This window comes from Talpa occidentalis, unplaced genomic scaffold (assembly GCF_014898055.3).
Source record: "Talpa occidentalis isolate TD23 unplaced genomic scaffold, MPIMG_talOcc4v2.1 talOcc4.6, whole genome shotgun sequence".
Classification (NCBI taxonomy): Eukaryota; Metazoa; Chordata; class Mammalia; order Eulipotyphla; family Talpidae; genus Talpa; species Talpa occidentalis.
The window spans coordinates 132,214,484-132,234,686 of record NW_023604972.1 but is presented as its reverse complement, the minus strand read 5'-3'; the positions used below and the strand labels follow the sequence as shown (position 1 = coordinate 132,234,686).

The 20,203-nt window shown below is 50.1% G+C and overlaps 1 protein-coding gene across 2 annotated transcripts in view; it reads right to left on the bottom strand.

Annotated features, from left to right (window-relative positions):
• Positions 1-7,624: 7,624 nt before the first annotated feature.
• MYO10 (myosin X) overlaps positions 7,625-20,203 on the bottom strand; it is a 192,320-nt gene continuing 179,741 nt past the window's right edge. Inside the window, exons 32-41 of one of the 2 annotated variants that reach the window (XM_037529095.2) lie at positions 19,872-20,066; positions 18,758-18,915; positions 16,870-16,993; positions 16,016-16,313; positions 15,148-15,355; positions 14,199-14,335; positions 13,273-13,393; positions 12,427-12,879; positions 10,669-10,860; positions 7,625-9,314 (exon numbers count right to left, since the gene is read on the bottom strand). In XM_037529095.2, coding sequence (XP_037384992.1) covers positions 9,213-9,314; positions 10,669-10,860; positions 12,427-12,879; positions 13,273-13,393; positions 14,199-14,335; positions 15,148-15,355; positions 16,016-16,313; positions 16,870-16,993; positions 18,758-18,915; positions 19,872-20,066 — 1,988 coding nt within the window. In that variant the 3' untranslated portion in view covers positions 7,625-9,212. The remainder of the gene's footprint in view (positions 9,315-10,668; positions 10,861-12,426; positions 12,880-13,272; positions 13,394-14,198; positions 14,336-15,147; positions 15,356-16,015; positions 16,314-16,869; positions 16,994-18,757; positions 18,916-19,871; positions 20,067-20,203) is intronic. The other variant, XM_037529096.2, reaches the window with a different exon arrangement.

The window sequence follows — 20,203 nt, the reverse complement described above, 5'->3', positions numbered from 1 at the left end:
CCGGCGCCGCAGAGGCCGCGCGCAGTTTCGCAACCCAGCGCTCAACCGCTGCGCCACCGGGGAGGCCCGACAGCGCTGTTTTTAACCCCTGGGCCACCAGGGAGGCCCTGGTTTGTAATAATCCAGGTGCCAACTGCTGGAGCCTAAACTAAGCTTCGTGGGAGATGAAGACAGAGAAAGGGCAGATGCAGAGCAGATTCTGTACTGAGTGATAGGCTTAGGTGACTGTGAATGTTGTGGAGAGGGGATCATCAATAACCCCTGTGTTAGGATCCCCTAGAGAAACAGAATCAACAGGATGGATGGATGGATGTGGGTGGGTGTGGGATGGTGGATGGATGTGGGGGAGGGGGAACAGCAATTAAAGAATTAGTTCACACAACTGGGTGTGGGAGACTGAAGTTGCAGCAGAAATTAATGTTGGGGTCTTGAGCCTGGAGAGAGAATCCTTTCCCCTCAGGGAACTTCAGCCTTTTCTCATAAGGGCTTCAACAGATTGGATGAGGCCCATCCAAATTATGGAGAGTCATCTGCTTTACTCAACATCTACGGATTTCACTATCAATCAACAGGGTCCTCGGGCCTAGCCAAGTGGGCTCACAAAACTAAGCATCATCACAGTCCCCTAAGATATTGGCTGTGTTTTTGCACCATCACTAAGATATGGACTAGAGGAGAAAAGTTGAGGACAGCTTTGAAGGAAAAAACTACTTCAATTTACAAGACATCAAAGTTCAGTTGGCCACATATGGTCAATGAGAACACGCAGGAGACATTTCCTGTCCTAAATACAGGCCAAATTTAGAGATCTCAGTGGAAGCCATGGGGCCAGATGAGGCTACTTCATAGGCAACTGTTCACTCATTCAGCAACAACTGCTCTGGGGCCTCCACGGGCCAGACTGTTTAATCACTCTACTCTCAATGTTAAGTACCTAACCTTATAAAAGCCTAAACTTGGCCTTGGCAATGAGCAAATATTCACACAGATATATAATTTCAGGGAGCGATAGATATCATGCACTGCCGCTTGAAACCTAAAACTTGGTGGCCTAAATAAGTTTTTTTTTTTTTAAAGATTTTATTTTAGTGTAGAAGTAGGGTAAGATTTTATTTTTGTGTAGAAGAAGTAGGGTGCTGGCCAGAGGTGTGGGGGGTGAGAGGAGAGGAGAGGAGACAGGAGAGGTCTGCTGTGCCTTGTGGGTTGCTCCCTGGCTGGGGATTGAACTCAGGCCACGATGGTGGGCCTTTGCAGTGGCAGCACTGAGACTTAATCCCTAGCCAGCAGGGAGGCCCCAAAACAGTTGTTATTTGCTCCTGATTCCACAGTTGGCAATAGGAGAGGTCGCCGCAGTGACAAGTCTCAGCCGTGTGGTGGGGTGGCGCGTTCACTGCTCTGGCGTGGCTGAAGGAGGCGTGCACAGAAAGCGCAGGGGTGAGGGCTGCGAACACTCCATCCTCACTTGAGAGGGCTTCTGGGAACCTGACAGCTGATTTAGCGCTGGAAGGTGGAGGCGACATACAGATGGGGGTGATGATGGGAGTTCTGCGGACGACAGATCATGAGCTGGAGGGCACAGGGCGTGAGGCAGGAGGAGGCCGCTGTGTGGTTAGGGAGAATCAAAGCTTTCCCGACCTCTTCAAGCTCACAGAGCATGACAATTATTACTCATCTAAAGTCAAGTTTTACTTCCTTGGTTTCTTGGCAGGTTCTCAATACTGAGTTTGCCATATAAGTTCCACATGAATAATGTATTATTGGAGATAATGTCATTTATTAAGCTTTAATGATATAACTCTCTATGAAAAAAGACGACATATCCTGTAGAGCTTGTCTATCTGCAGACACAGTAATATCCAGGGCTCCATGGCCCGAGTCCTCTAGTTCTGTAGGGTTGATGCTAGTTCCTGCCATTCCCTCCAGGATGCCCTATTTTTTTTTTTTTTAAAGATTTATTTATTTGGGCCTCCCTGGTGGCACAAGGGGTTAAGTCTCAGTGCTTATGAAGCTCTCCACAGCTTCTGCACCATGAGTTCAATCCCCGGCCGCCAGGGAGCTGACCCACATGGTGCAGCAGACTTCTCCTGTCTCGCCCGCTGTTCCCCTCAGCAGTGTATTTCAGTAGATCCGCCTGTTCTGCTCCCCACCCTGTCTCTGGTGAATCCTCTCACCACCCCCCCACACCTCTGGCCTACACCCCAGTTCTTGTATGCATAAATAAATCTTAAAAACCAACAAACACGGGCCTCCCCTGGTGGCGCAGCGGTTGATCGCTAGGCTGCGAAGCTGCCCACCTCCTCTGCAGTGCCGGTTTGATCCCCGGCCACCAGCGAGGGTCCCACATGGCCGGCAGACCTCTCCTGCCGTGCCCACTGCTCCCCTCAGCAGTGTACATCGCCAGTCTGCCTGTTCTGTTCCCCGCTCTGGCTCTGGTGAATTCTCTCACCCTCCTGCGCTTCTGACTGTACCCAGTGCTTGCATAAATAAAACACGGGGACATGATAAAGACCGCCTTCTTGACATTCGGTGGCAAGGAGAGGTCATTCTGGAGAGGTGACCTTTAGGCTGAGGTCTGAATGGCCCTTTGTGCAGACTGGGGAAGGAGAAGTGTGCTTCCTGGCAGGGATCAACTTGCAATCAACATGCTTCTCACATGGGTGACTCTGCGTAGCTGGCTTTGATGGAATAGCAGCAAAGATTTACTTTTAAAAAATTCATGATTCTACCAAGCAACAGAAGGCCAGATGGTTTGAAATATAAACATTTCAAGCAGATCTTTACTAATCAATACATGGGGCTTTCTCTTTGTCATGAAGGGATGTATTTTATTTTAGAAGTCAGATTTTTAAACTGTTTTACACTCAGCATCATTTAGAGGAAGAACCAAGAACATCAGAAGTGATGAAGCTTCAGCTTCTTCACCTGTATAACAAAAAATGAGTAAAAAAAAAATGGGGGGAAAAATGGGCACTTAACAGTCACTAGTTCATGGCATGAGACAAGCTAAGCACATGTTTTGTTATTTTTGTGAAGTTTTATTTTTTACTTATTTATGCATGCAAGAACTGGGGTACAGGCCAGAGGTGCGGGGGGTGAGAGGAGTCACCAGAGACAGAGTGGGGAGCAGAACAGGCAGAGTGACTGAAATACAGCGCTGAGGGGAGCAGCGGGAGAGACAGGAGAGGTCTGCTGTGGGTCAGCTCCTTGGCTGGATATCAAACTCAGGCCGCAGTGGCTGGTGGTAGCTTAACAGCACTGAGACTTTAACCCCTGCGCCACCAGGGAGGCCCGCTAGCTAAACAATGTTGTCAGTTCCATGATTAGGACTCAATTCCACTAACTGGGAATTATTCCCGGCACATTCTTGGAAACATCTTGTTGTCACACTTTTTTCCATAAAATGTAGTCATTTGGACAAAGCACCTGCTTTTTTCAAACTGCATCCTGCTTCAAAACAATTCTGTAAAAACAAAACAAACAACAAACTGTGGCTTTCCTAAGTGTCCTATTGGAATTCCTGCCATTAAATAAAAGTCACAGCTACATTTCTTCAGGTAGATCTTTCTCTACATGGGTGTCCCTGAAAGGCTATTGTGTGAAAATTGTCCTAAGATTCTAGGAAGTAAAATTGTTTAATGGAGAGGACCTGTGAGGCAAACTCTATGGTCCCCAGAGGGACCTCCATCCTCTTGAGGCCCCACCTTAAATTTGAAATCTTCATAAAGGGTTTTACAGTCATACCTGTGGATTCATGCTTAGACTACATAGTCTTGAAAGTAGCCTGGAAGGCCTCCCTGGTGGCCTAGGAGTTAAGTCTCAGCACTATTGCCTCTGTGACTGGAGTTCGATCCCTAGCCAGGGAGCTATCTATCCACATGGCGCAGCAGACCTCTCCTGTCTCCCCGCTGCTGCCCTCAGCAGTGTGTTTCAGTAGATCTGCCTGTTCTGCTCCCCACTCTGCCTCTGGTGAATCCTCTCACCCCCCGCCCCACACCTCTGGCCTACACCCCAGCTCTTACATGCATCAATAAATACATCTTTAAAAAAAAGTAGCCTGGAGTGGACATCTTCCAAAAACCATTTTGTAATTTTATCATTTTCCAATTTGAGAAGTTGGGGATGAAAAACAACTTTCTACCCCAGAGAGTGTTGACTCCTTTCACTTACCTCCCTCTTTTGTTGGAATAAAAAGAAACCAGGTGTTACCTTTGAAACTGCCTGGAAATCCCACCCTGAATACCCCCCTGGAAATCCCACCCTGAACACCCAGTTCATTAGGTCCTGTTCTCTTTCCCACATGACCACAGCACGGCCTGCTAACTTGCCACCATTGCATCATAAAGGGCTCCTTTCTTCCAGCTTCCAGTGAGATGCCCCTCACTTCCCACGGCGATCAAGTTTCTGCTGACAATCTGAGGAGGGCCTTTCTGCTTTCACTACATGGTTAAGCTCAACTTCTTTCCACTGCTCAGTCCCAAAGCCACGTTTTAGCTTCGGTTATGGGGCACCCCACAAGTCATGCCAAATGTGTTCCAGGTCTTCTAACGTAGTGAAACTCAGCACCCCCAAACTTTGTGTCATTTTTAACATTGATTTTGCTTCTGAGATTTCTATATGGGCAAATCAGAGTGGAGAGTTCATCTTTGCTCCTTGCTGCATAAACAAGGGTGGTCTAAAGTTGGCAATGGCAGTATCTAGACTCATTCACCGTGATACTCGAGGCGGAGAAGACCCAGAGTAGAGGGTGGCCCCCTGGCACGGCTGGACATCGGATCTCCATGTACGTCACTTCCTCCCACAGCCACTTTAGCACAGCCAACTTCAGGGTACTGAGGTTTCTTTCATGCCAGCTCAGAGCCCTAAAGCATGTCCTGAGAGAAAGAGCAGCGATGTGTCCCTTTCCCTGGCCTGGCCCTGCAATCAGCGTGCTATCCCTTTACCAGCATCTAGTCCAACTCTCGTTCCTAGGAATCAGCGCTTAGCTTTTCATGGAGGGGCAGTAAGGAGTTGCAACAAGTTTCAAAGCTGGCACTCACTGGACCTCCCTGGTGGCGCAGGGGTTAAAGACAGAACTATCAAGCTATTGCCAGCCACTGCGGCCTGAGTTCCATCCCCAGCCAGGGAGCTGACCCCCATGGCGCAGCAGACCCCTCCTTTCTCGCCTGCTGCTCCCCTTAGCAGTGTATTTCAGTAGATCCTTCTGTTCTGCTCCCCACTCTGCCTTTGGTGAATCGTCTCACCCCCACATCTCTGGCCTATACCCCAGCTCTTGTATGCATAAATAAATAAATCTTTAAAAAAAAAAGAACTGGCACTCACTAAGCTATGGGGAGGCTGGCACATGTATCCCTAAGCCAAGCAGCCACTGCAAGGGAGAACTGAGGAGACGCCAACTGACAAAGGCAAAAGGAGAGAACAGAGAGACGGCTGGGGCTGGGCCAGCAGCCAGCTGGGGGCAGCTTTGTGGGGAAATGAGAATCTCTGTCAGGTGGTCGCAAACCAGAAGGGCATGAACATGGAAAGCCTTTCAGGCAAGAGAATACGAGCAGGCACTTGGGAAACGGAATAGTAGGGTGAGCATGTGCTGTCTACATTAAAAGTGTGTGTTTAGGGCCTCCCTGGTGGTGCAGTGGTTGAGCGCTGGGCTGTGAAGCTGCGCGCAGCCTCTGCAGCACAGGTTCAATCCCCAGCCACCAGCAAGGGTCCCACATGGCGTGCAGACCTCTCCTGCTGCCCGCTGCTCCCCTCAGCAGTGTATTTCGTCAGTCTGCCTGTTCTGTTCCCCGCTCTGGCTCTGGTGAATTCTCTCACCCTCCCAAGCTTCTGACTGTACCCAGTGCTTGTATAAATAAATAATTAAAAAAAAAAAAAAAGTGTGTTTAAATGGCCAAGACTTGGCACCACCTAGATGCCCTGACAGGTGACTGCATACAGAAACCGTGGAATATACACTCAATGGAATGCTACCAGCTATTAAAAAAGCTGGTGAGTATGTTTGCACAGGTTAAATTTCTGGAAAGATATTCTAGAAAACGGTAAAAATGATTGTGTCTGGGGAAGGAAAACAACTAGTTTGCTCTGAGGAGCAGTGGCTGAGAGAAAATATAATGTCTTGCCTCTTTCCCAGGCATCTTTTAAAAGTCTCCTTTGTGTATTCTTTTCCAAGCAAATTAAAAATGAAAATATATGCAAATGAAAGCCAGATGGTCCAGGTGTGAAGCGGCCTGCTTTCCACCTCAAAGCCGTTCTCTGAGTGAGCAGAGTCCACCCTGCTGCGCTGACCACGTCCGCTTTTGGACTGGAGTCACACTCGCCCGTGTACTTCTGGGGAGACTGGCATGGGCTCCCTGGCAGGAGGCAGTGCGGAACCAAGCCCCACTGTGCGATGGTCTCACCTGGGGAGACGAGGTGGGTAGATGGGCCTCCCTTACATCCCACAGCAGCTGCCCCTGAATCTAGAATTATATAGAAATTGAAGCTAAAACTACAGCAAGGTATCGCTGCAAAGGAGCCTCCCTGCCAGCTTTGGCGCTGCTGCGACCTTGCTGAATCACTTGCCTCTTTGCTTCTGTTCTCATGAGTGACTGGAGGTGAGGGGCAGCTGTCCTGGGTACAAGATGCCACAGGGCATCTGAATGGCGAGTATGGAAAAGGCTCTTCTGCCAAATTCTCTGGGCCTGAAATGAAAAGAGACAACAAAGCCAGGGAGGCTTAGCTGGCCTGTCTCTTGGCATCACCGGTTCAGGTTTCCACCCCTCCCGGGGGCAGGAGGCAGGCGCTGCTGGACACAGCCTAGGGCCTAGAAGGTGAGAGAAGGACCTCAACGGACGGTGCTGCTCGCATCCCACGCCTGGCTGTGGGGCCCATCCAGGGGGACCCCATCCCGGGAGGGACCCCTGGGAAAGTCGCTGGCCAGAGGCCTACCTGTGCAGGAGTCCTCCTCCTTCCCATGGTGCAACTTGAAACCAAGGGACGTCTAACAAAACCAACCTGCTCACAGGCTAAATGCATAAGCAAGAGTTAAGCGCCGATGGCACATTTCCAGTCACAGAAATGTCACCCAACTTATCAAAAAACATCGAAGACCCCGTATCGGGTACCAACACTTTGTATTCGTTCATCCGTCATTTCCAGGGGCTGGAGCAGAAGCTGCTGGCTCAGGAGATCCCCCCACCGCCCGGTCCCCCAACTCGATGTGGGGGCGGCAACAGGCATGTGCTCATGGTTCTCAGTACATGTCTCTGGAACGCAGAAAACCCATAGACAAGGGACTATGTGCTAGCTACACACACACACACACACACACACACACACACACACACCCACACCCATTTGGGCGTCCATGGTTTCTCCACATCCACGTTATAAGAAAGTGAGGCTGATGTTAATCATGAACTGGCGTGTCTTCAAGTTCGATCCCTGGCCGGTCAGGGAGCTACACACATGGCGAGCAGACCTCTCCTGTCTCGCCCGCTGCTCCCCTCAGCAGTGTATTTCAGTCAAGGTGCCTGTTCTGCTCCCCACTCTGTCTCTGGTGAATCCTCTCATGCCCCGCACCTCTGGCCTGTACCCCAGCTCTTGTATGCATAAATAAATCAATCTTAAAAAAGAAAAAAAAGAACTGGCGTGTCTTACTCCACGGTGAGCAGGGCTTTAGGGAGGTCCCAACTTAGCATTGAGGCACATTTTGGGGACAGGTAATAGGTGCCTGCTTGATATTAACACTCATTTTGTGTCCTTAGGGGGTCTGTGATTTCGACACCTTTTCTTTTACCTTCTGGGTGTTCTGGCGGTGATGCTGTGTCTAAAAGAGCAACGGAAACAAAAGCAGCCCCCCTCCCCAATGGCACTTAGCGTCGCCCCAGTAACGAGAATACGTGGCATGTTAGCTAATATCCTTTATTGTCAGGCTTTCTTTGAGCCAACAATGATTTCGCATGGCTGTCCACAGGGATAAGGCAAATTTCTTTATTCTTGGTGGGCAGACTTAGTTGGCCTAAGTCTTTACAACTTTTCCATATAAAAATAAAAATTTAAGACCAGATTCTTCTTCTTCCGGTCATAAAGGTTGATTTATCTACAGGTGCCTCCTTCAGACCACCGTATAAACTTGGGATAAAATGTGTGCATTTTATTAAAGCCTTCTCATTTACTATCAGGGCCCTTTAAAGATTCGCTCTCACGTATACCTTCTGGGAAAACAGTGTCCTCCAGCGTAGTTAAGTCACAATGTATCTGGAGTGACTCACGCTGACCTTCAAGGAAACATATTTTTAACTTAAATCTTTTAGAAACTAAAGACCCCAGAATGACTTCATATTGTTTAAAAATGGCACTGGGATCCTCTGCCTAAAAGTGGTTTATAAATACAGTTTTTCGCAGGCTGCATATCTGTCCAGAATAGAGCAGTCACAGAACGCAGACTTAGCTACATGTAAAACAAAACTGAGTCAAATGTGGTTTTTGAAATACAGCACAGACAGGAAAATCCAGGATTCTGGGGTTGTTAATAAAACCACCTTCTAAAGTCACCCCGAGGACTAGAACAACTCTGAACTATTAAAATATACAGACAGACTGTTTACACCATTGCACATCCTTTTCCCTTTGCTTTTAATGCTCATGAAACTATGATTAAAGGGACGAGTTTGCGAGCACTGGCATGCACAGGCAAGCTCAGAGGCTTAAAAGATGCAATGAAGAAAAGAAGTTAATACGCAGACGAGGAAGGCTGCCAGCAGCACTCCAACTAAAAGACTGTCCTGTCCACTCCCCACTCCCTCACCTTCCCGGGGGCTGGGAATCGGGCTGGGAGGCTAGTGCATAATCGATGTCATGGATGGATAACATGGATAATGTCCTGGGCTTTAAGTCTCCCCCCAACAGGGGCGCGGAAGCAGCTCCCTTCAGTAGCACAGTCAAGGTCGATTAGTGTTGGTTCCACAAGCTAAGGCACATCTTGGTGGCAATGTGGGTTGTGCTGACTCTTTTAAGGCATGTGTCACGTAAGAGTAATAAAGCTTTGGAAATCGGGCAGACTGTTCAGGCGACAGCTTAATATAGGATCACTGAAGTGGACGGCGCAGAAAGACCTCTGAGATACAGCCCACCCGGAGGGGCTTCCAGAACGCCAGGGCACCGCGGCTCAGGCGCTGTGCCCAGAGGACGTGGCGCAGACAGCACAGCCTCGCAGATGCACTGGCTGGCTGCATTCACCTGGAGCTGCCCTGGCTGCTGACGGAGCGCGACGTGCTGTAGCGCTTCTTCACGATCATGCTGATGTAGGCCTTCATGAGCTTGGCCACGTCCACCACCTGCAGGGAGCAGAGGGCACCGTCAGCAGTGCGCAGGCCACAGGCCTGCGAACCACCTGTGTCCCCTGTGAGCATGCACGCTGTGTGTTTCCTGCCTTTACCTCTCCTAGCCAGGGCGATGGGCAATCCTGATGTTTCCCAGCACACAGTGCACCCCCTGGCGGTTCTTTTATGCAAACCCCATCATTTTGCATGATGCGAAATGGTCAGATTTTGCACATTCAAAAGCCACTGAGGATGACCATGTCTGTGGGTCTCCCTAGGGCGGGGTTGCTATTCCCGCAAAAAATAATGGTAAATGGCGAGCTGGGATCATCTGGCTTAAGTCAGCTCCGCGTGATGCAACCAAGGAAACATTAGAGAGGCTCTAGGGGCCAGGGGAGCTGGTGCCCAGATGTCCGCCTGGCGGGACTCGGCGTCAGGCCAGCTACAGCCTGCCATTGCCACCCACTTCAGTCTATCGGTCTCACAACTGGCCTGGATCCCTGTCCAGGCCCGCGTTTCCCTGTTCCCTCTCCTTCCAGTCCCGCCCACTGTTTGTGAATCACTGTCACAAGGCACACAGGGTCAGAGAGCCGGAGCAGGGTCCTGGTGTGTGACTCACTGAGCCCACCTGACCCCTCAGGCTGGCCCCTGGGTCCCCCAAAGATAGCTCCACCCCCACCTCTTTCCATCTCCCTGCACACCTCCCAAGCACTCTAGTCTCCCGCCTGGACCACATCCTGGACTGATGGATACCTGCCAGCACGTTCTCTCTCTCACTTGACAGCAGCAGCCAAGCAGGCAGCAAGAAGATGCTTTGCCACCCACCTTTGCTTGCAAGTAGCTTTCTTTGCGGAGCCCTCAATAGGTTCCCCGCATCATCACCACATTTTAAGCTTTGGAGAAGACAGTGCACATATTTAGAGGCCATGTGTGTTGAGTGAGCCAGAATTAGCCACGCCCAGGAGGGTCATGCCCCTCGCTCCCCCGACACTGGGGAGGCTGCTGAGCCAGACTCCAGCTGTGATTCTCCACCGCAGTGACTACTAATGTGTGCAAGGCTTAAATGCCAAAATATGTATTTTTCTTGGGCATCTGCATCATTTCCGTTTCCCTTCCTTCCTCCACAGGGCAGGCTCCCACATATAAGGGAACCGTATTTCTCTGCAGAGATTACAGAAGACATTTGGGATTTCCAGATGTGGGCCTGTAAGGGATCTGCAGCTGGGGAGGGACCACTATACAGTATTTTCATGTCTCAAAGAGAAATATTCCAATGAAATGACTTGTTCAAAGGCTTCTGGAAGGAGGGTGCCGTTTTTCTATTATGTCAAGGTCATGAACAAATGGATTTCCTGGGTCTGACTCTTACCTCACTGGTTTCAAAGAGCAGCTCCCGCTCATCAACGACGATCTTGTATGTGTTGGCCAGGGGCGCCCCAAAAGACAGGATGTGTTCATACTGGAAGACCTCCAGCGGCCGGCCCTCCCCGCGCTTGTACACCGAGACAGCGTCGGCGCTGACGCCCAACCAGAGGTCCTGGGGGAAGCCACCTTCCCTGCACTGTGGAGCAAGAGTCAGAAGGAGTCAGAGCCGGGGCAGTGACACACATGAGCACGGAAATCCCAGCCAGGCCTGGGGGCTGGCACTCTGCAGACAGAGCGCGCACTCACACGTGTATACCCGAGAGCACTGCAGGCTCAGTCAGGCGTCTGTCTTGACTGTTTGTGACTGATGGATCAACCTCATGCATGGGAGAAACCTAGTGGGTAGAGGTGACCATCGCTGGCACTCCACCTCTGATGTCACTACTCGAGTTGTCATTTTGTTCATGACACAGTCGCTGGGGACCTTGACCGCGAGCCCCTACAAACCAAGTGGCCAAGCCTGGTCTCCCCTCTCTGTCCTTCTGCCTCCAGAGCTTTTCCTTCTTTTCCAAACGATTAATCTCCAAATACTAATCTAGGATCGCAGAGAAAAATGCCCCAAATCACAGTGCTGAGCAGCTGTGGCTCCTCTAGAAAGAGGCAGCAGTGACTTTCTGGATAACATGGACTCCGCCCGCCGGGTAGCAGAGCCCCGATGGCAGGATACCCCCAGGCGGATGGGGACGAGCACAGACAGGAGGGATCTGATCAGCCGCTCCAAGATGAGGAGGAAGGTTATAGACAAGTGCCCTTACTTATTAATAGATGAAACTGAGTCAACTGACCAAGCCAACCAACTGAAGTCAGCATCCAGGGAAAAGCCAGAGGACTGAGGTGGTGCAACCGGTGTCTAGACTTCGACACGTCCTCCTTTGAAAGGCACTGGGACTGTACGCTGGGTTGTTGCAACCACAGGAAGAACGCAAGGTCACCTAGACCAGGGGTGACCACAGCCCTCTACGGAGGCACCAAGAGAGGACACCTCTGAGGCTGGGCGCCACGCGGCCAGTCATCACTAATCAATGCTGCCATTTTACTGTGAAATCAACTGGAGAAAATATGCAAAGGAATGAGCACTGGAGTGTTCCAATAAAACTTCCTGTACAAAAAAGGGGGCCGGGGCACTTAGTCCCTGAGGCTATAGTGTCTGCTAAGCCTTGATGTAGAATGTATGGAGATTTCCTTTCAAGAAGAGATCTCCTTAAGTAAAAAAAAAACAACAGCGCTAGATTGATGTCAATGGCTCAAAGGTTAAATTCATTCGTGAAGCAGAACTTCAAACAGACGGTCGTGGGAAAAACCCAAAATGTCAAATGCGAGCTAGTCAAAGTTTCTAATTTTGTGTATGTAATTCTAACAAATTTTCAGATATTTTTACATGTGGATTTTTACCAGCCCCTTTTTAATTGGCTCTAGTGCGTCCTAAGAAAGAGCAGACATTAGAGGTATAGACCTCATTGGCTTGTCTCTCCTAATACTATGGGCGCATGAAATAGAAAGGATGATAGTCCGTGGGGTGGGTGGGTAGTGTGGTAACAGCAAAATCTGGGGGTGAACAAAAGCAGGACGAAGCACCAAGTGCTCCAGCCCATCCTCCCCAACTCGAACTTGGCCCAAGCTGCACTGACTTATGTCCTCAGACCCCATCCGGCCCAAGTGGCAGCCGCCCACCTGCCCAGAAGGCACAGCAGCCAGTTCTCACCTCCACATCGAAGAGCGTCGACCCATAGCCAGGCCACTCCTTGATCAAGGCCATGTACTTGGCCATGGCCTGCTCCTGGCTCATTCCCTGAAACTTCTTCCACTTGTCGATGATGCTGGCTCGGGCGGAGGAGACCTCCTCCTTGATCCACATGTCCACCATCTGCTCCTCCTCTGCCTTTTGCCGGATGACAGAGCCCGTCCGGAAGCTCCGCCGCAGCGTCCCCTCCAGGAAGCTGGTTCTTCTCTTCTCTAGCCGCTCACCCGGGGTGAAGCTCTTCGTGGCCTGGGTGATGCGGGCCTTGAGTCTCTGCAGAGAGTAAACCTCTTCCAGGGGCGGGATGGCGGAGTGCAACGAGTGATCCCCCAGCAGGTACTGGAGCCGCAGGGCAGCGAGGACCTGTAGGTTCTCTTCCGGGGCAGGGTAGTGGCCGTGGATAACAGCTTCATGAGCCTGGACGGGGCGGTCAACAGTTTAAGGTTTGGACATGCAGTCCTGCATGCATACCCCGCCCTCCCTCCCCTGGCTCACGCCCTCAAACATCACCTTCTCTAAAAACTGTATCTCATAAGCCCCCCTCTCTCCTCTGAATGCTGCTGACCACAAGTACCACCCAACACATCTGTTAGATGATTCCCATTGTTTCTCTCCCCTCAGCTAGACTGGTTCCTGGCATGGGAGTTCAAAAAACATGGGTTCTTTGTTCTACAAAGACAGCAGTGGCTCTGTCCACGCAGGATCTGGAGTCACGCATAACTGCCAAGGAATTGCAGTGAACTTTTGAGGGCTGTTCATGGTTTCACCCCTGCCTGCCAACAAAAGTCTATTTATGAAATTTCCTCTTACCTGTTCAAACATAAATGCAAATTCCACACTGTCTTTAGGCACATTGTCTGTGTCCAGGAAGCAGTAAAGTTTGAAGTAGAATTTCCAGGGCATGTCACCCCCCTCTGATGTGGCAGCGAGTCTAGGGACAGAAGTCAGGAGACTCAGACACATGGCAAGAGATGGGCCTGCGGGACCCCAGGGTGGGGACTTTCTGTGGCTTATTGTAAGGATACAGACATTCTGTCCATGCTCAGAAAACGGGGTGGGTAAGATGCGGGATGGAGGGAGAGAAGGGGAGCAATAGTGAGGCTTATCAGAGCTCCTCAATCATTTTAATTAACCAGAGGTGACAAACAGGTTTTCATTCTGGGCTCCCTTCAATTACACTGTGCCAATTAAGCAAGCATTTCCCCAGTGTCCTGGTGAATACGCACCAGCTATGCACAAACAAGGGCTATGTCTCCAATCCCTTTCCCAATCCTCAGGAAAACTAATAATATGTGTTTAAAAACTGACGTGGCTATTATGGAGACTATATTCACACTGAGCAGGGGATAGGAGGGCCAGAGATCAAATACTGTAGGTCTAAGAGTTAGAAAATGCAGTATGACGTTTGTAAGTTGGTTTATGTGTGCACCAGCCCAGTTTTGAAGCTAATGACTAAGGGGCAACCCTAGAACCAGGCTATTCCAAGACAATGAAGACAAGAGGGGTGGAGAAGAAGGATGGAGAGAGGAGCCGACTCATACTGGAGCAGTGGCTCTATCTGGGAATCAAGAAAAACAGGATGTGGAGGAGATTAAAGGTTCAATGTTTTAACACAGGTAAAATAAAATGAGCTCTAGGACACCTGAGGCTGAGAACGGATACAAGTTCAAGCCTTCAACTCTGACTGTCAATTTCTTTTATCTCTTCTGCTGGTGCTCCCGGGAGAAGGGACTTACTTTTCAAACTTGGCTAGCACATCAGCGACAATGGTCCGGCTCTCAATGGCCTTGTCCACTTGTCCGTTGTGCTCAAACAAGGCGAACATGTTCCTGCTGTCCTCCATGGCCAGGCCCCGGATCAGCTTCTCTACCACCTGCAAGGTATCGTGAGGCTTCAGCTCCCAAAGTCGTGCTCCCCACATGTGGTTCTAGAACTGCTTTTTACCTTAGTTCTAGCAACTGATTTCACCCGCTGGCCAAAATTCGGTTCCAAGCAGCCTCTCCAAAACTCTGGTGTCAACACCCAGTATTTGCAAAGTGCTATTTTCCGCTCCCTCTCTTGAAAACACTTTTATCTCTTTTTTGCTGAAAAGAACACAGGCTGGACCCAGATGCTGGTCCAATTTCTTGACAACCCATGGTATTAAGAATGCGCAGTCTGAGACCAGCAGCCTGGGGCTGGGGTTCCAACTGATAAACCATGAAACCAGAGTGTCTTCTTGGAGGTTTCTTCTACACAAGCTTTTCTGGGTCTCACTGCACACCTCCTTCCAGGCAACTGGCTTAGAATATTAAATTTAAATTTAAAAAAGATGAAAAGGTGTGTGCTCTACATTCTGTACCTTCGTGTGGCAAACAAACACCTTATTGCAGAAGAGCTACCAGTGCCTTTGTCCCAGCTGGCCAAGGAAACAGGCAGGTCTGGACTATCTACTCAGATGAGTTGGAGAATGTCTCGTCTACTCACATGCCCTTAGAGTCGTGTTTTCATTTGTTTTAAACACACTTTGCTATGGCAAGTGCGCTTCTTTCTTGCTAAGCGAGCAAGGAAGGATGCTCTATGCAAATCCCAACTGGGCAGGGAAGCTGACCCGGCACACCCCTCGTCTACCCCCGCCCCACCTCTTGCCCAGGCTCGCTGGCCGCCAGTATTCGATCAGCGGCGATGCAGCGGCTGCGCCCTCACCTCCCCGGCCGTGGTGTGGGAGTTGATGGTGATTTTGCAGGAGCCTCCGCCGTGGCAATGCACCGTGGATGTCATTTCCTGCCTGTGGATCAAGGCTTCTATTTCATCTCGGGAAGGCACAAACTCTCGGCATTTGGTTTTCTTAAGAGATTCGTAGATGAAGAGGGCGTATTTTTCCATCTCGGTTCCTGGAAACTGTTCCCGTATCCTAGGAGACAAACAGAGACCTATTCATTGCTGGACTGAGGCTGGCTAGCTGCTGGGGGGCAGGCTGCTTCAACCCACGCGGTGAGTGGCTTCCAGCGGGGACGGGAGCAAACCCCAGCCCTCTGCGGGGGCTGGAGGCCCAGGTCCTGCTCATTCCATACACGGTTAATTTCAATACAAAATTATTTGAGACACCGCCTGCCCGGGGCAGCTTCGCCACCAGCTGGGCTCTGCTCTGCTGCTATCCTTAGGAGTCCTGCCTCACGCAGACATAGGAAAATTGTGTTTAGTTCATCAGAATTGGAATCAAGCCTTTTCTGGCTGTTCGTGCTAGAACAAATGTTCACATTTTGCGCTTTGACTTATACAGGGCAATAGTAATCACATACATCCAGGGCCTTATCTAGGAGGCCGATCCCCCCAAAGTAACATAGTCTCTAAAACAGCTCAAGTGGCTTGGAAGGGAAAACCAAGGTACCCTGCATTCTGTGCCCCCCCCCAGGGGACGTCAGACGCGTACGTCCCTAGACCACGCCAGGCTGGTCTGAGGCTGGCTGGCTGGCTGCTGGGGGGCAGGCTGCTTCCCTGCAAGGTTTCTCTTTAACTGCACCACACTTCCAGGCACCGCATGTGGGGACCGCCCTGCCCAGGCCATCTCTACCTCTTCAGGTGGAACTTGAGGTACTTGAGGATGCCCCGGCTGGGCAGGAAGGTGCAGCTCAGACAGGTGAGGATCTGCCAGCTGTACAGGTTTCCCGCGCTGCCCGGATGGGGCACTTTGTTGGTCTGTTTGATGAGCTGGCAGTACAGCTCATCTCGCAGAGGTCGGAGGTCATGCCCCGTCTGGAGGATGCCCTGGATGATGGGCACAGGGTCCGACGTGGACTCCAGCTGCTGGAGGGAGTTGAAGATCTTGATGGCTTCATCCTGAAGGGTTGTGTAGCCCTTGTCTTTGAGCACTAAGGAGAGCAAAGCAGACATGGACGTCACAAGGGGTGCAGAGAAAGGACAGTCTGAACCGCAGATCAGAGGAGGAAAAGGTGGCCTCAGGGAATGGGAATCCTTCACAGCACAGCACCCGCAGGCTCCCCTGCGTCTGAGTCAGCTGAACGGAGCTGTCAAAACAGGCAGGTGGGCGAGCTCCACTGTGTTGTCACAGAACCGAACTGTTTTATGGCACAAGACGCTTAAAAGCTTGTCTGTGGTCAAACAGGTTTTGTATTTGGAAAGTGAGACTGTGTGGGAGGCATCTCTGGTGCAGTCGGGCTACTTGAAGCTCACAGGGAGCGCTGCCCTGCTCTGACTCTGAACAACAGCTTTTTGGAACAACAAAAAGCACAACAATCTTCCCATCGCTATAACCAGAACTGAAATCCCTGCCTTAGTAGAAAATCTACTTTTGTCCCCTATTCCTGACACCAAGTGTCTTGGAGTCAAAACATGTGAACGTAACAGAACGTAACGGAGCCGAGCTGAGGCGCTAACGGGGAACAGCCGCGGCGGGACGGGACGTACAGTTGAGGTTGATGTCTCCGTAGGGCAGGGGCAGCAGCGGGGAATGCAGCGGGTGGTGGGTGTGGCGGAGGATGGGGTTCCGCTTGTAAATCTGCTCCACCACATCCAAGTTCAGGCAGTTCTCCTGGAAAAGGAAGGAGCCATCAGAGAAAGAAAAGCGAGCTCAGGGTGCAGAGCGAGGGGAGACAACATCAGCGCCAAGCATGGGGTGGGCTTGATTTCAAGCACAAAGACACCCACGAGCTACAGGCAGGGACAAATCACAAATACGACTTTTCTTACATCGCTCATTCTCGTCCCTGTAAGTGCATCCATTGCCCGATATGATTCAACGGTTGCCCCCCGGAGTTTCTAGACATTTCAGACTATTTGTTTAAACTACTCTTGCTAATGACTTAGCCATCCATCATTTAGCCACATTGGGCTGTCTTTTTAATTTATTGGAAAAGGACATTTTGCTAGTTTGGTCTTCTGCATTCAACATGTTATTAGTGACTGTTCGTCCACCTGCCAGCCTCCCCCGTAGCCCCTAAATTCCTCTCACAGAATTTCACCTTGTGTTTATGCTCCTAAAATGTTAAACGGGGATATGAAAAAGCCAGGTGACTCTTAGAACATTAGATAAACAGAAAAGTTGGGGGGAGGCGACGAATCATACGGTCCTGGGAACTTTACTTCCATTAAGAAGCTTTCCCAGTGGCACCCTGTTGGAAGCCAGAGGAAAAAAACGAGTTATTTCAAAAACTTTGTGTGGACTTAATGAGGGCAACTTGTCCGATTCATGAAGCATTTTTTTATCTTTGGAGAATTCTACTTATTCTTTTGATGTCTGATTTCATTTAATTGATTCTAAGACTAGAAATAGCTTTCAAGAGAGTTCCACTGAAATATGCTTTTGCCATTCTTGTCTCGAAAGAAAGCATCAGAAAACCCAGCTTTTGTAGATCAGAAATGCAATTGTGAGTGGCCTGCACCTGAGTTCCACAGAAGCTTTGCAGTCTTGCAGAATAATGGGCTCACTGGAATTTAGCACCAAGTACCCAGAAAACAATTCCTTGGGAATCCAGAGGCCACTTGCACTGGGTGGCAAATGAGAAGCTTCTGTGCTAGACCTGCCCCCGCCCTGGTGCCCTGGGAGTTCACTCCTGGATCTGACTAGATAGCGCCTTTCTGCAGGTGCCATTCACGAACACCTGCCTCACTGTCACTCTGCCATATTTCCTGTCTCAGAGTCAGCTCTTCCCTTTGTATGGGGAATCTTCCAACACGGTTAACTTGGAACAGTTGTAAAAACAAACCCCTGACTGGCGTCTGCATGGGGAACTGACTGGTGGTGGGAGCAAATCACCAGAATATTCCATGTCTTTTTCCATTCCTGGAAAACGCAAGCAGTAACCCTCGCTCACAGCCGCCCTGCATCACCCCCTCGCTGCGCTTACACCACTGAGCAATAATCATCAGGAACAGGGAGTTACAACTTAACAGTCAGTGTTAGTCTCCGAGGCCCGTGACAAGCTATCCATGTTTAACAGACTAGGCTGGGCTCTCTGAGATCTCCTTGTGTGGTCTAGAAAGTCAGCTCCCACCACATCCCTGTGATGGGGGGCCCTATCTTCAAACCCCACACCATCACCTGCTCTGCCTGTAAACTCAACAGTCGGCCTTGCTCAGCAGAAACATCTGACCCTTTCCTCGAGGATGACATGGGCATTTTTAGTGTAAATTTTCACCTAAAATCTCTCATTTAGATTCCTAAATAAACGCAAAATTAATCAAGAGTTGGTTCTGATGACGATAAAAATTGAGCTTGAGTAATGTTGGCATCTATTTGCTCCAAGGGTGAGAGTCTGAGCGAATGAACCTCATGGGGGGCTGAGCTCCCGCTCACCTTGATGTCTTGAATCAGCTGCTGAGTGGGGGTGTCAATCGGGGCTTTGGTGTCCGTCACGTTTTGAATGGCGCTGGACCACCTGGTGGCCTCATTGAGCAGCTTGGTGTAGAGCCGGTAGCAGTGCTTGCGTCCATACACGGTGACGTTCCAGTAGCCTGCAACACCCCAGCACACACACATGCAAGCTTGTTAACGCCACTGCCAAGCTACTGCTCTTGCACCAGAGCCCAGAAATCCAGGGCCATTAGAAGCCTAAGCTTCTCCACCTGAGCTCCTTTAATTAGTTATGTAATTCAAGTATTGTTCAATTTCTCCATGTGTGCCCTGCACTAGGTATCTCTGCACCAAAAGACATGAGCAGTTTACAGAGGCGGGAGGACAAACATAAACCACGACTAAATAAATAAGCAGCATTTGCTCTGAAAGGGAGAATATAAGCCAAGGTCCCTTTCAAGACTGTAACAAGAGGGAAAACTGTCCTCAGACCTGGCTGGCCTCTTCCCTGTTTCTTCTCCTCGCCTTAGATTCTCCCTTGAAACATGTGTGCCAAGCAAGCAGGTGTTTGTACACCGCTGTCATTTGCATGGAATGATTATATTAAAAAACATATGAGCATTTCTTTTTCACAGAGTAATTATGTTTAAAGAAAAGCTCAAAATCACAATGAGCCACGAAACCCCAAATCAGCTCTCCAGAAACATTTCTAGAAGACCAAAAGGGTCTAGCTTCTGTGGCTGCTTGTAACCTGTGGGGCCTCGTTCACTGTCCATCAGGAGGTATCCTGTTTCAGCAGCTACTGACTCTCATGGATCGGTGGGGAAAAGTCGAGAACACAAGCACACGAAAAACAAAGATTCCTGGAGGAGAGTCTGTGCTCCCCGTAATTGTCTTTAGAAGAATCTTTCTGCAAGTCCATCAATCAAGATCATCTAAAGACTGAGAGTTCAAGCGGCGAACCCCAAGCAGGCTTGGAGGTAAACCAAGAAGCTAAGGGCCTGGGAGAGAGCAAGGCCTCCAGCAGGAACCTCACTTGTGGCTCTGAGCAAACCCTGGCCTCTCCTAGGGTGACCCGATGCCCGTGCCTGCGCCCCAGCTGGCCTGCCCTGGTTACCTGTCTCTTTGAATATTTTCTCATCGGGAGGGACGACTGAGCAGAGGCTGTTTAGGACCAGGGTCCCCAATTTCAGAGCGTTCTTCTCTGAGCTCTTATAGTAATCCAAGGAATTGTGGGTGAGCACAAACCACCGCTTCTTCAGCTTCAGCGATGACATTTTCGGGCTGTTTTTCACCTCTTTGTGCAACCACCCTGCAGAGCAAACACACAGCGTAAATGGGAAGCGGCGAGGCCCACCCCAGACACCCCACTGGCACAGTGCTTTCAAACGGGTCAGACGTCTACCAGTTGCCAGACATGGCCACGATCAGCTCTTCTGTAACAACCTT